Source organism: Misgurnus anguillicaudatus, chromosome 2, assembly GCF_027580225.2.
Source record: "Misgurnus anguillicaudatus chromosome 2, ASM2758022v2, whole genome shotgun sequence".
Taxonomy (NCBI): domain Eukaryota; kingdom Metazoa; phylum Chordata; class Actinopteri; order Cypriniformes; family Cobitidae; genus Misgurnus; species Misgurnus anguillicaudatus.
Window position 1 is genome coordinate 17,636,048 of NC_073338.2, and position 15,278 is coordinate 17,651,325.

Consider the following 15,278-nt stretch of genomic DNA (forward strand, 5'->3'; position numbering starts at 1 on the left):
TACAAAATACCTGAGAGGCTTTACAAAAACTCACACACAGTTATTGCTTTGAACAGTTTTTAATCAAACCACAGTCGTTCTTTATGGGAACCACAAAACTCTTGTGCATAACATGATACAGTAACACCTGCTGCAAGTTAACCAGAGGAAAAAAAGAAAAGAAAATGTTTTGTTTAATAAATCACTGTTAAGTGTTTGTTTATAGTGGCAATCCAACCATTCTTATAAAATGATCCCTGTCTGACGAGGTTCCTAAACCAATAAAAAAACAAGATACTTTGCCATATTCCCCTTCACCTGTGACTATATTCACAATATGCGTTATTGCTTTTTTGAAACAGTCACCACTTACACACAGAAATTGTGAAATGTGAAATGACTGTCATTTATTTAAAGTGCACTTTACATTGGTCCAACTAAAAAACATTATTTCCATACTGTATGTCTTGTTCAGTTTGGCTAAAAGCCAATATATATATATATATATATATATATATATATATATATATATATATATATATATATATATATATATATATATATATATATATATATATATATATATATATATATATAAAATGTAATGTTGAAATTTTATATTGATTAAGGTCATAGATTGAAATCAATGATTGAACCCAAACTTTAGATTGAGACTTTATCTTGATTTTACAGACAGGGTCACATATGCAGAATTAGATTTTTAGTTTTTAGTTAGTCTAATACAGTGAACCTGATGTTTGTTCATGTCTATCATTATAAGAGAACTACTGTATGTCAAGGGGCGGAGCTTAACACATGCCTGTAAAATACAGAGATCTCTAACGCTGATCACAGAACTGAGACAAGCAGATGTGTTTGAACCTGATTTTTACTACCATAATGTTAACTTGTCTATTAATATTGCTGAGTGTAACTGAAGGTATTTGCATCATTGTATCACAATACTCTTTGCATGCATCATTACATTACTATAACCTTTACATTGTATTAATTACTCATTTAATATTTTATTGTAGGTTACAGAGCTAAAGAAGTCATCAGTCCTTACAAAGATGCAGTATTTGCCACTGAGACAGAGAGTGTGACACTGTCTTGTAACTACACTGGATCAGTTTATAGTCTTCTCTGGTATCGACAATATGGAGCATCACCCCCACAGTTCCTTATACTGGATTACTCAGGATTCATTACTGAAGCTAATCCTCCAGTTTCAGGAAACTCCATCAAACACAGAAAAGCTGACAGCAGTGTGGATCTGAAGATCTCATCTGTTAAAGTCACAGACTCTGCTCTGTATTATTGTGCGCTGACGCCCACAGTGACAGGAAACACAACAACACTGTACAAAAACCTCACTGACTCACAGTTTTAGGGTGATATGTAACATATAGGTTAATAAATAGCTGTTTATTCTAATTGGAAATTATCAGTTAATAAAGTTTAATCATAATAAATCATAATAAAAGTGAGACATGTTAACTTATGTTTAGGCACAATATTGTAAATTTAATTTAAAAAAAAAATGATTGGTTGTCTGAATGTTAGAGAAATGTTACATTCTATCATTTTCAAACGTCATTTAAAACAACTGTTTTCTATATTTACTTTTTTGCTTGTTATGTAAATGACAGAGAAACATTTACATAACTGTATTTTTTACAACATTATTTCTCAATGTTCTGTAAAAATATTTCTGTAGAAAACACAATTCACTTATTAGGCTAATGCCGAGTTCAGACTGCACGATTTTAGCCCTGATTTTGACTCGCCGACAGGTTTTGAGAAATCCCAGACAAATCCCGAAATCACAGGCAAAAATGTGCTCGTGCACGCGAGTGACAATCACACAGTGTGAATTATCAAAAACACGATCTGAGAGAATCGCTGACCAGTCGCCGACACCCGTGAGATATCTGGCATGCTAAATATCTAGACCTGTCGGTGATTCAAAATCATGTCGTGTGACTGAAAATAACATCGGCGATGACCTACAGCCAATGAGAGAGCAACATACAGGACAGCCGGAAGTTCAGGGAGGAGTTATGAAGTTACAGCCCATAATATCAACAATCATTGATTTGCTTAACAAAAGGGCTTCTTTTCTTTTTCTTTTCACTACAAATAAGCGCACATGCAGTTTGTATGGCAAGCTTCTTGCAGGCTACCATTTTTAATAATAATCCGCAGTGTCAGGTGAGAACTCCGGTCTTGCACATGCGTTGTTTCTTGTCACTTCTCGTGTGCGTTTGGCTGTAAGACGTAGTCTGCGGACCGGGACAAAGTTGTCGGCAATTCTTCCTATAGTAAAGTCATGCCGTGTGAAACCCCCTGTCGCCGATCCATTGTGCAGTGTGAAATGCTACCCCAGTAGTCATGCAGTATGAAAAGATCTGTGACCTGACTACTTTGAAAATCGTGCAGTCTGAACTCGGCATAAGATGTTGATGTTTTGTTTCATTTAAGTCACCCTTATGGTGATCAATGTTTGTTTTAGTTGGACTCTTGACCCTTGAGATCTTGCTTGCTATTTTTCCCTGGTTACATTAATATCCCTGGTGTTTATAAATACATTTGCGAAAGTAGTGTAAAGTTAGTGGTGCAAATCTGTGGTGGTTGTCACATAACTGATTATTTTCTGTTAATGATGAATGAAAAGTCCAGTGATATCACAATTAGTTTGTCATTAAGGATTTTTAGAAACTTTGGACAAAAATTAACTGCTGTCTGTTTGAGACGCACAAACATCAAGAACCAGAGTATGAATCTCAACAATGGTTAAAAAGATTTTTTTTTTAAAGTTCATTATTTATAAATGCCGCAGTGCATGCTGGGAGTCCTGAATGAGATTTGTAATTTGCTGATATCTGCATGTATTGCAGCATAAAGTTTTATATTTAATTGTCACCATTGTTGAAACTCATACTCTGATTCTTGATGTTTGTGTGTCCCAAGTAGGCAGCGGTTATTTTTTGTCCATAGTTTCTAAAACTCCCTGGATCCCATTTTGACATGAAAGAAAACTTCTGATATGTGATCAAATCAATTAATTAGATTGTGATTTTTATAACTATGTACCAACAGCCATAGAGTTGCACAAGGTTTACATTACTATAATATACACACACAGTTAATGCAACCAGAAAAAAATAGCAAGTGAAATGTCAAGGATCAAGGGTCCAACTAAAATTAACACTGATCATTATAATGGTTCCCCTACCTATCCACACTATTCCTGACGTAAATGCGGGCATCGCCACCTTTGAGCTCATATGGGTAAAACTTCCGGTGAGCCACTACAGCTAATGGTCGACCTATTGCGAGAGATACGAGTCTGCTGTTTTGACTGGCATTTTAATGCTTATTATGAAATCCAGGGAGACAGGCATAACTTGTGTGCTGGTTGCCATAACAGATTATACAAACGCAGTAAATCTCTACAAAACATTTGTTTTAACTATAATACACGCACAAGAACTGAATGTGTATGTGGCGCACGTGCATCTATTAAAGGGGTCATATGATGAAAATGTTAGCATTGCCACTTTGTAGGTTTGAGCAAAAATGTGTCGTTTTGGGTGTGTTTTTTAAAATGCAAATGAGCGGATGAAGTGCAAACACTGATCACAATGATGGTGGTTTATTGTAATTGAAACTCTATTGTGCTGTCAAGTCCAAAAATGTGTCGTTTTGGGTGTGTTTTTTAAAATGCAAATGAGTGGATAAAGTGCAAACACTGATCACAATGATGGTGTTTTTTTGTAATTCAAACTCAATTGTGCTGTCAAGTCCTTCTTTTCTCTCTCTTTCAGAGTTCAGATTAAGGAGGCAGTATTATTCTAATAAGATATCCTTATGATATCATAATGAAAGCCAAATTTCAATGACCGGTTTTTGCTCACACCTACAAAGTGGCAATGCTAACATTTTCATCATATGACCCCTTTAACTGTATTCACACATCCATCCAGTAAAACCTTTCATAGAAACTGACAGTGAACAATAAATACAATAATTATTCAAAAACAACTAATATTATAATGATAAAAATATGCAGATTTAGCTGTTTTTTTATTCTGCTACTATATATTATTAGAAAAATGAGATTACAGTACAGAATATATAGGCTAAGACATAAACTGCTTATTAGTTAATGTTTATAATAGTTTGTGATGCGTTTGCACGTAACGTTACTTTTGTTATGTTTTAAGTGATTTTTAAAAAATAAGCAAACAATTTCATAAGCTCATGTCGTATATACTGCATAATAATATTTACATAAAACAAAAACAATACTGAAAAAAAAATAATAGTAGTGTAATATGTTTATTATGGTTTGTTTAAATAACTTACAATGTTGAATGAGAAGCATAAGTCATGGGCGTAGGAATACAGCCAACATCTTTTTTTATTTCTCTGCAAGACACTGAGAACCTGGAACCCTTAGAAAATGTACAACTTCAATCATACAAACTATAGAGTTTTAAAGCACAACATTTTAGCTAGCATGATTTCCCCACAGGGAGCATTGTCTCAACTAGCTGTGATTCAATCTTTGTCTGTAGAAAATGTATTGTTATTTGCGCATGCACCAGCAGGTGGCTCACGAGAGTCATCACTGACAACATTAAGAGGAACTACTCTACAGTCAAGCAGTGCTTGAAAATAAGTGTAATTATGCTTATTATGCTACTTTGTTTACGCTGTTGTCTGTGTTATTTGATGTATTTACACAGTTTTTTTTGTAAACTTCATCATATGTCCTGAGACAAAAATAAAATGTTAAGTTAATTATTGTGTGTCTCTGTGTATATATTGCCCTTGTGTTTTAAGCCCGGGATACACTGCACGATTATTCGCTGTCCCAGACGAAAGATTGCCATCGTGAAACAATTGTCGCTATTTCAGTGATCGTGGTTCTTCATCGGTGGTCCTATGTCGTACAATGAGAGAGGTTCAAAGACGGCTGTTTTCCTGGTCTTGTGTCCAAGGATAGCCTACGATAGTTTTCTGACAGTGTCAGAAATTCTGCGTGATCACCGCACAGTGTGTTTGCTGCTATGACCTGCACGCTGGTATTTGTTTACCACGAGCGCATGCTGGTGAAGTTGTGCTAACGTTTGACGCAGCCGCCGAAGCTTCCGTGTCATCATCGTACAGTCTACATGCTTGTCGTACCCGAGTTTAAACGATCCATGTCGCACAGTGTTTTAATGTAGCCTAATGATCTTATAGGAGGGCAAAAATCCTGCAGTGTATTCCGGGCTTTACATTGTTTGTTGGTTCTTGTGTGTTATGTATTCCCTTCTTGTCGTCCATTAAAGTATTCAGTATTTTTAAATTCATGTTTGTCATCTGTGTAGGGTTAATTAGGTTTCTTTGTTTTGTCTGTAATGTGCAGAGCCTTTAGTTTTCAGAGGAGGAGTTTAAGACAGGCACAGTTAAACAGCATTGACTGCATATTACACAAACATCTGCACAGCAGACACCCATCATTTCATGTCTTTAAGCCTACATCATGTTGATCTGGATAATAATATTGACCTCATCTGCTGGTGGTAAGAGACTTTACGGAATTCACAAGGACATAAATTAAATTAAATACAAAGTTTGACAGTAACAGAATTACATTTTCTACTTAGTTTAATAAAAGCTATTTTTTTATTTACAGGTAGCAAGGCCATAGATAACATCACTCCATACAGTGAAACTGCATTTGCTATTGAGGGCGACACTGTTACACTGTCTTGTAACTATAGTGCTTCTGTAGTCAATAGTCTTCAGTGGTATCGGATGTACACAGATTCGCCACCACAGTTCCTTATACTGGATACATATGGAACAGTTATTGATGCTAAACCTCCAGTTTCAGGATTCTCCATCAAACACAGAAAAGCTGACAGCAGTGTGGATCTGAAGATCTCATCTGTTAAAGTCACAGACTCTGCTCTGTATTATTGTGCCCTGCAGCCCACAGTGACAGGAAACACAACAACACTGTACAAAAACCTGACAGCAGAAAAATAATAAACCAGTATTAGTTTAATAAATTATAAATATGTATTTTATTAATATTATAGGATGTGTTATATTCTGGGGCTAATGTTAATGCAAATATAAGAATGTCAACTATTTTTATGTGCAGTGCTGCAATAATAAGAAAATGGAAATAAAATACTTTATAAAGAAACATTTATTCTCCAAACCCACTTATTCTCTGCAGTGTTGCTGGAAAGTATATTGGGCCAACGGACAGCCCACTAAACATGAGACGTCCGCACGACGTGCAGATCATGTCTATATTAGGTCGGTTGGTCCAGGCCCTTATCTGTATGTCTATACAACGTGCAGATCTGGTCCAGTATCTGGACGTCTGACTATGACCCCTCTTGGACGTCAGGTAGACATCCAAAAGGGGTTCGGGAAATCAAAACAAAAATATTTTATACAAATGTGGTCTATGAGTTCTGAGTCAAAAAAACATAAACATCACGTGTATTTTTGTAGAATATTTTGTTAAGCTGTTAAAATCATGTTATCTTTATATATGAATGTGTGTTCAAAAACATAGCACTGCTCATAGATAAAGTTCCACCTTAAATGCTGTCTCTCTCTCTCTCTCTCTCTCTCTCTCTCTCTCTTTAATTAACAGAGATGTATTAACAGAGATGTATATGCTGATGTTTTATTGAAAATCTTTTGTCACCATAATGACGCTCAGTGATTCCTTTAGTTGGGCAGTTTGACTCTTTGACTTTCTATAACAGTGTTGGTCTTTCTAAGAGTGTTTGCTAAAGCATATTATTTGTTGCAAAGAAAATTTGTTATAAACAAAACTCACATGTGGATCTCACAACTTCACTGAACGTTTATCAACAGTAATTCCACATATGTAAAGTCTGTGAATTAATTTTGTAGAGCATGTAGTATTGTTGCAATTTCTCAGTTGATTTGAGGTGTCACATCCAACTTATTTAGGTTCATACCACCACTGTGAAGCGCTTATATAAAATTAAAAGTCCAGACATTGTTGTCACGTATGCAGACATCGGGAATCACTCCATGAATCACGACAGTGGTGACACTCTCTGGACTCATAAGTTTTTATAATACGCTGGTGCAATGCACTGCAACATTTAGAAAACTCACCATCGTTGTGATTCATGGGCTGATTCTTGATGTCTGTATCTGTGTCAAAGAATTCTGGACTTTGGATTTTTGATTACAGCCACAAGGTTTCAATTTCCATTACAGTAGGCAGCAGTACAGGTATGCACCAAAGTATGTTTATTGCAGCTCCAAACAAAACTGAGATAGAAGTTTACTTTTAAACAAAACGTATAATGTTTTATCTGTGTTGTTAGTTCAGTAATATTATACCACCACTTCTGCCCATCAATGTAATTAATGTGTCTTAAAAACACCATCATCAAGCACACACATTATAATATAAAAACAAAGAGTCAAACTACCCAACTAAAGGAAACACTGATCACCATGATGGTGACAAAACATGTTCAATAAAACATCAGAATCTTGTAAATTCTCAAAAATGAGCCGTAGAAATTACAAAAAATAAAGTAAATTTGGTTTGTTTAGTATGGTCCTACTTCAAAACAATGCTTTTTAAAACAACTGTTTGTAATGGTGATGACATTGTTTTAGAGAATGTACATGTAACAATTATCCAGCAAGAGCAAGCGTGGGAGGAAGAGTGAAGTTTACGTCACTTCACTTCAATCGAGAGAGAGAGAGAGAGAGAGAGAGAGAGAGAGAGAGAGAGAGAGAGAGAGAGAGAGAGAGAGAGAGAGAGAGAGAGAGAGCAAGATTGCAGACGCAGATAGTTAAGGTGGAACTTGTATATTTGGTAATTATCTATAAGCAATATTTTTTTTACATTTATTCATATATAAAGATTATATAAACAAATATAATGCCTAAAATGGCCACATTTTAAATAGTTTTACTTTGTGTAGAGGTCCCCTTGACATCAATATTGGATGTTCAGAACAGGTCAAAAAAAAGACGTCATAAAAACTTTCATTCTGGCTCCTCATGGGACGTCGAAATGACGTCTTTTTAAGACGCTTTGCTCAGTGGAAGGGGGATACCCTAACCCTGGATCGATTGAATAAAGAGACATGACGCACTTTAATACATAGAGTTACAGAAATTATAAGCCTTAATTATAAGTGTGTGTGTGTGTGTGTGGAGGTCTCATGTTTTATATTTCATCAGTATTTAAAATTTAAATGCAGATCAGTTGTGTTGTGAGACTTAGAGTATAAAATGCGGTAACAGCAGCAGATAACCAGAAGAGGGCGCCACTATAACTCAGTCCTGGAGATCTACAGTACTTTTGCAGAGTTTAACTCCAACTAAACACCAGAGAAATCTATTCAAAGTTTTTAGGATTACTTATACATAAAAACAATACAAAAATGCCACATTTACATAAATATATACATAATATTTAATACATATTATATCTGCTGACTCCCGACATGATCTGCTGACTCTGCAGCTGTCTTTAAGAATCGCCTAAAAACCCATCTCTTCCGACATACCCCACTTCCTAATATAGGACTTACTATCTTTCTCTCTTTTTCCTTTTTCTTTATCTGTACATTCTTAAAAGATGTACTAACCAACCCGTGGCTATGTATTCTGTGTTGGACTTGATGAGACTATTTCCAGTGCACTTATGTATTGCTGTTATTGTGTTGATATAGTTGCTTCTATTGTTTACCTCATTTGTAAGTCGTGTTGGACAAAAGTGTCTGCTAAATGACTACTGTAAATGTAAATGTAAATATTACATTTAATATATTGTTTTGACTGTACGTTTACTAAAGATAATTTTAAAATTAAACACACACAATAAATTTAAAATGCACTATTGTGCTTGGCTTGAATTTATATTGGATTATAGAGTAAAACTTAAAAAAACGTTTATTGCTTTTCCAAGCTGTCTTCCAAAACTGTAAGAGGTGGAGCTCAATGCTGTGTCATCTGATGTGATCTTGTCAAATCTTTTCACAGACTGTTACAGACATCATAAAGGCTGCCTTACTGATCATACACAATGTTTCTTCATTCTGTAACTCTGCTCTTTGCTTTTGCATGTAAGTATTTCATTATCTTGTTTAATATATAGAAAAATTTTAAAAAGCCAGAATTTGAATATGTATTTTATACCTTTAAATGTCTATATACCTGTACTATTTTACACTGCTTGTTAATCAAAACGTGTTTATGATTCATGCTAATCTACTTTTGCATGTGCCACATATGGATCTGAAATTATAGAAACCAAAACTGAGGAATTGGCTATGGAGGGTTCAACTGTTACATTATCCTGCAGTTATTCATCTGCTGTTACTTTATTCTGGTACCGTCAGCATCCCAGATCTGCTCCTCAGTTCCTTGTAAACATCATAGATGGTGCGAATAAAGACAAGAGATCTGATGTAGATCCAAGATTCACTGCTAAACTTACTAAAGGAAACAAAAAACATGTGTATTTGGAGATCTCATCTGTTAAAGTCACAGACTCTGCTCTGTATTATTGTGCACTGGAGCCCACAGTGACAGGAAACACAACAACACTGTACAAAAACATGACACTGGTGAAAGGGCAAAATGAGTTACCTTCTGCAAGCTAAACAGGATTGAGAAAATGTATAGGAGCCCACAACAGGGCCCTGACCAGTTTGCTGCCCTATAGATGCCCCTTACCCCTAGAATAATTACATCTGTCAGTCATACACTCACCTAAAGGATTATTAGGAACACCATACTAATACTGTGTTTGACCCCTTTTTGCCTTCAGAACTGCCTTAATTCTACGTGGCATTGATTCAACAAGGTGCTGAAAGCATTCTTTAGAAATGTTGGCCCATATTGATAGGATAGCTTCTTGCAGTTGATGGAAATTTGTGGGATGCACATCCAGCCCAGATAGCAAAATTGCTGTGGCCCAGATCTGGTTCACATCTGACACCTTCATCTGGCCCACCTTTGGCATGGAATGATGGCACTTGAGCGGTCCACCTCTTTTTTTCCAGATCTTTACCACAAACAAACCATAGAAACCCCACATGTCAGCCAAACACAAAGCAAATAACGCAGATCTGGCCCAAATCTGGGTAATAGTTCATTTAAATTTTGGCCCAGATTCGGCCCACACCTGGCATGGATTGATGGCACTTGTGTGGTCCACTCCTGTTTGACACGTCTTGCCCACGAGCAAGCCAGAGTGATGCCACAAACAGAGTATGAATCTCAACCATGGTGACAATTAAATGAAAAACTTCATGCTGCAATGCATGCTGGGTATTAACAAATTTCAAATCTCATCCAGGACTCCCAGCATGCACTGCGACATGGCTAAATAATGAACTTTTTACAATTTTCTTTGTCACCATGGTTGAGATTCATAGTCTGATTCTTGATGTTTGTACATCCCAAATATACAACTGTTATTTTTTGCCAAAATTTCTAAAACTCCTTAATGACAAACTGCTGTGAAAGTGCTTGATCTCATATACAACATTGACAGAAAATAAACTTTTGATGACTAAGTCCTTTAATCAGATGATGGTTTTTACCATTATGTACCAACCACCACAGAATTGCACTAATAACTCTACAATAGCATAACAAATGTGTTTTATACACACAAAGTAAGCCATCTAGGAAAAATTGGTAAAGAAGTCAGGGGTCCAACTAAAACAAACACTAATCACAATAATGGTGACATAAAATTAAACAAAGCATCAACATCTAAACCTAATAAGTGAATTGTGTTTTCTATAGCAATATTTTTACTGAACATTCAGAAATGTTTTCTAAAATAATAAAATGCAATGTTTCTCTATCATTTACATAACAATCAAACAAGTTAATATAATAAACAGTTGTTGTTTTAAACATTGTGTGAACATTAAAACAGGACATTGTCATAACGTTTGAAAATGGTAAAATGTAACATTCCTCTAATGTTCAGACAACACAGAAATGTTCTTAGAACGTCAAGAAAACTGGACACTTTTTATGTTGGCAGAAAGTTTTTGGGAACATTGCGAACTTTCAAGGAATGTTCTTAGAACTTTTCTCTGTTAGCTGGGTATATGGATCACTTCAGACTTACACCCACATGAGCTTGTGCCTACGGTGCCACATGTTTGCCAAAACCGGGCCGAATATGTTTTAAAAGAACCGGGCCACATTTGCTGCAACATTTGTGGGCCACTTTAGACACAAACCCACATGAGCCGGTGCTTACCATGCCATATCTTTGCCCAAACTGGCCCAGACACGTTTGTAAAGAGCTGGGCCACATTTGCTGCAACATGTGAGGGCCACATTTGGTTTATTCCAAGATTAGGCTGTGTCTGTTGTGCAGCATTTTTGCCAAAGGTGGCCCATATTTGTTGTTTGATATTTGGGCCATATTCACTATTTGGTGGATGGGCCACTTTTGGTTCATATTCAGATGACATGTTGCCGTGGGCACCGCATCTTTGCCTTAAAAGGCCCACATGTGATTTGATATATTTGGCCCATTTTTGCTATTTTACATGTGAGCCACTTTAGGTTCGCATCCCTTTTGTTCGGGCCATAAGAAGACCAGCAGTGCTGCATCTTTGCCTGAAGTGGCCCACATGTGCTTGCTATCTCCCAGCCAACATTGCTTTGTGGGGCCAATGTAGGGCCCATATGGGCTTGCAATATGGGCCCCAAGTTGGTTTGTCCGTGGGTTCCGTGCTGGCCCCATCTGACTTGGCCCACATTAACCTTCTGTAGAAACTAAAGTCAATGTGGACTAAACCAAAGTCAAGTATGGGTGTGGTTGGGTTGAAGAAGTGATGAAGTTAATTAGATAATAAAGAGATGAATGAAGTGATGATTGACCATAAATGACAAGCACCTGCTGTTAATAAACAGAATCACTAAAGAAAGATGAACAAGAAGAGAATAAAGAGAAAAGACCAGCAGAACCACAACAACTACAAACATTATATAAAAATTATTGGTGGAGCCAATGTAGACAGTAAAATCCCCAGTGCCAAATCAATGCTGCTCAGTGTTTATTAAGGTCCACACAAATGAAATAGTGTGGAGTTAATCTGTGACTATATCTTTTCTTTCACCATCTCTGTTTGATTTTTCTGTTTTTGATCTCTTTGATTTATTTAAAGTCACCATCATGGTGATCATTGTTTGTTTTAGTTGGACTCTTGACTCTTTGGTTTCAGCTTGTTTGTTTTTTCTGGCTGCTATTACTTTGTGTTTTATATTTGTTATGGCAAAGAAGAGACCATGTTGCAAGTCTGTTATGGTGGTTGATACGTAATGTTGAACATTACTACCCAGAAAATGCTTTTTTATTAATTTAGTGTTTGCTCATTTAGCAGATGTATCGTTTTCTCTCAGCAATGTGATACTACAGCACGACATCCGGCACTATCAAAGCGGCCCGTCCTTCCGAAGATTTCGAAACAATGTGTACTTAAAAATTAACAATGCTGTAATTATTTACACACAAACATCAAGTCTCGGGGTGTGAATCTCAACAGTGGTGACAAAGAAAAATGCCAAAGTGTTCATGATTTTTTCATGCCGCAGTGCATTCTGGGAGTTCTGGATAAGATTTGTAATTTGTTGATACACAGAATGCATTGCAGCATAAAGCTTTTCATTTTATGGTCACCATTATTGAGATCCATACTCTGATTCTTTATGTTTGGGTGTCTAAATTAAGCAACAGTTAATTTTGAACTGTACAGTGTTTCAACTTTCTTTAAGATAGCGGGCTGATGTGAGGGTGCCAGATGTCGTGCTTCAGTATCACATTACTGACAGAAAAAATATTTTTGGTAAACAAACTTACACTCAGTTTTTTACATGACAATATTAGACACTATATCCTAACCACCACCATAGAATCACACTTAACGCTTTAATCTCTTTCGTTGCCATAACAAACATGTTTTAAACACAAAAGTTATAGTAACCAGAAAATAATAAATAAGTTAAAAAACAGAGTAAAGAGCCCCACTAAAACAAACACCGATCACAATAAGGGTGACTTTAAATGAAACAGCCAACATCTAAACCTAAGTTAATAAATAACTCTACAAGTAAGATGTAAAATGCTTCAATGTTAGTTTTTTAACACTCTGTAGTGTGGATCTATATAAACACTGAGCAGCATTCATTTAACACTTGGGATTTTGCTGTCTACATTGGCTCCACCAAGAAATGATTATTTATTTTATTTTTTTGTATTTGTTGTGGTTCTGCTGGTTTTTTCTCTTTTTTCTCTTCTTGTTCATCTTTCTTTAGTGATTCTGTTTATAAACAGCAGGTGTTTATCATTAATGATCAATCATAACTTCATTCATCTCTTCATTATCTAATTAACTTCATCACTTCTTCAACCCAACCACACCCATACTTGACTTTGGTTTAGTCCACATTGGCTTCAGTTTCTACAGAAGGTTAATGTGGGCTAAGTCAGATAGGGCCAGCATGGAACCCGCGGACAAACCAACTTGGTGCCCATATTGCAAGCCAATATGGGCCCTACATTGGCCCCACCAAGCAATGTTGGCTGGGCTGGGAGGGCACGAAGCTCCCATTCCACCACTTCCCAAAGATGCTCTATTGGGTTGAGATCTGGTGACTGTGGGGGCCATTTTAGTACAGTGAACTCATTGTCATGTTCAAGAAACCAATTTGAAATGATTTGGGCTTTGTGACATGATGCATTATCCTGCTGGAAGTAGCCATCAGAGGATGAGTACATGGTGGCTATAAAGGGATGGACATGGTCAGAAACAATGCTCAGGTAGGCTGTGGCATTTAAGCGATACCCAATTGGCACTAAGGGGCCTAAAGTGTTCCAAGAAAACATCCCCCACACCATTACACCACAACCAGCAGCCTGCACAGTGGTAATAAGGCATGATGGATCCATGTTCTCATTCTGTTTACGCCAAATTCTGACTCTACCATCTGAATGTCTCAACAGAAATCAAGACTCATCAGACCACACAACATTTTTCAAGTCTTCAACTGTCCAATTTTGGTGAGCTCGTGCAAATTGTAGCCTCTTTTTCCTATTTGTAGTGGAGATGAGTGGTACCCTGTGGGGTCTTCTGCTGTTGTAGCCCATCTGCCTCAAGGTTGTGTGTGTTGTGGCTGCACAAATGCTTTGCTGCATACTTCATTTGTCACAAGTGTTATTTCAGTCAAAGTTGCTCTTCTATCAGCTTGAATCAGTCGGCCCATTCTCCTCTGACCTCTAGCATCAACAAAGCATTTTTGCCCACAGAACTGCCGCATACTGGATGTTTTTCTCTTTTCACACGATTCTTTGTAAACCCTAGAAATGGTTGTGCGTGAAAATATCAGTAACTGAGCAGATTGTGAAATACTCAGACCGGCCAGTCTGGCACCAACAACCATGCCAAGCTCAAAATTGCTTAAAGGGCCCATGACATACAGAGGTTTTTGTAGGTGTGAGCAAAAAATAGGTCAGTGAAATTTTGCCCTCTTCATGATGTCATAAGGGGCTCTTATTATAATAATACCGCCCCCTTAATGTGCACTATCCAACCACAGCACTGCTATTAAGTGCAAAGAGAAAGAGAGAGACAAGAAACTATGGAACACACCCAAAACGACACATTTTTACAAAGTAGCAATGCTAGCCTTTGTATGTCATGGGCCCTTTAAATCACATTTCTTTCCCATTCTGACATTCAGTTTGGAGTTCAGCAGATTGTCTTGACCAGGACCACACCCCTAAATGCATTGAAATAACTGCCATGTGATTGGTTGATTAGGTAATTGCATTAATGAGAAATTGAACAGGTGTTCCTAATAATCCTTTAGGTGAGTGTATTCAAAAATTTATTCATTGAGCACTTCTCTAGCTGTTTATTTTTTACAACTGTAGGTGTTTTTTTTCCAGTAGATGGCAGCAATGTATTACTAAAATACAGCACATTTTCCATGTAATTACCACAAACTGAGAAATGTAAACCTTTCTTTAAAGTGAATTATCTCTAACGTATTGTTATTTAAATAAACCTATAGGGAATCAATACTAATTTATCATTCAAACACACTTATGGTTTCTATGGCAGGAAAAGCAGAAAGCGAATATAACGCATGACAAGATTTACAAGTGATCGACAAGTGTTAACCTTCAATATTCCAATAGCAGCCTTTAAGTATGCAATTTTATTGCTCACGCAATTACAGTTAAA

The 15,278-nt window shown here is 36.6% G+C and overlaps 1 gene segment (V, D, J or C); it reads left to right on the plus strand.

Moving 5' to 3' along the window:
- The first annotated feature begins 5,515 nt into the window (after positions 1-5,515).
- On the plus strand, positions 5,516-6,024 carry LOC129441955 (T cell receptor alpha variable 18-like). The segment is given in 2 exon segments: positions 5,516-5,555; positions 5,669-6,024. Coding segments are annotated over 2 exon segments (396 nt in total).
- The last annotated feature ends 9,254 nt before the right edge of the window (positions 6,025-15,278 follow it).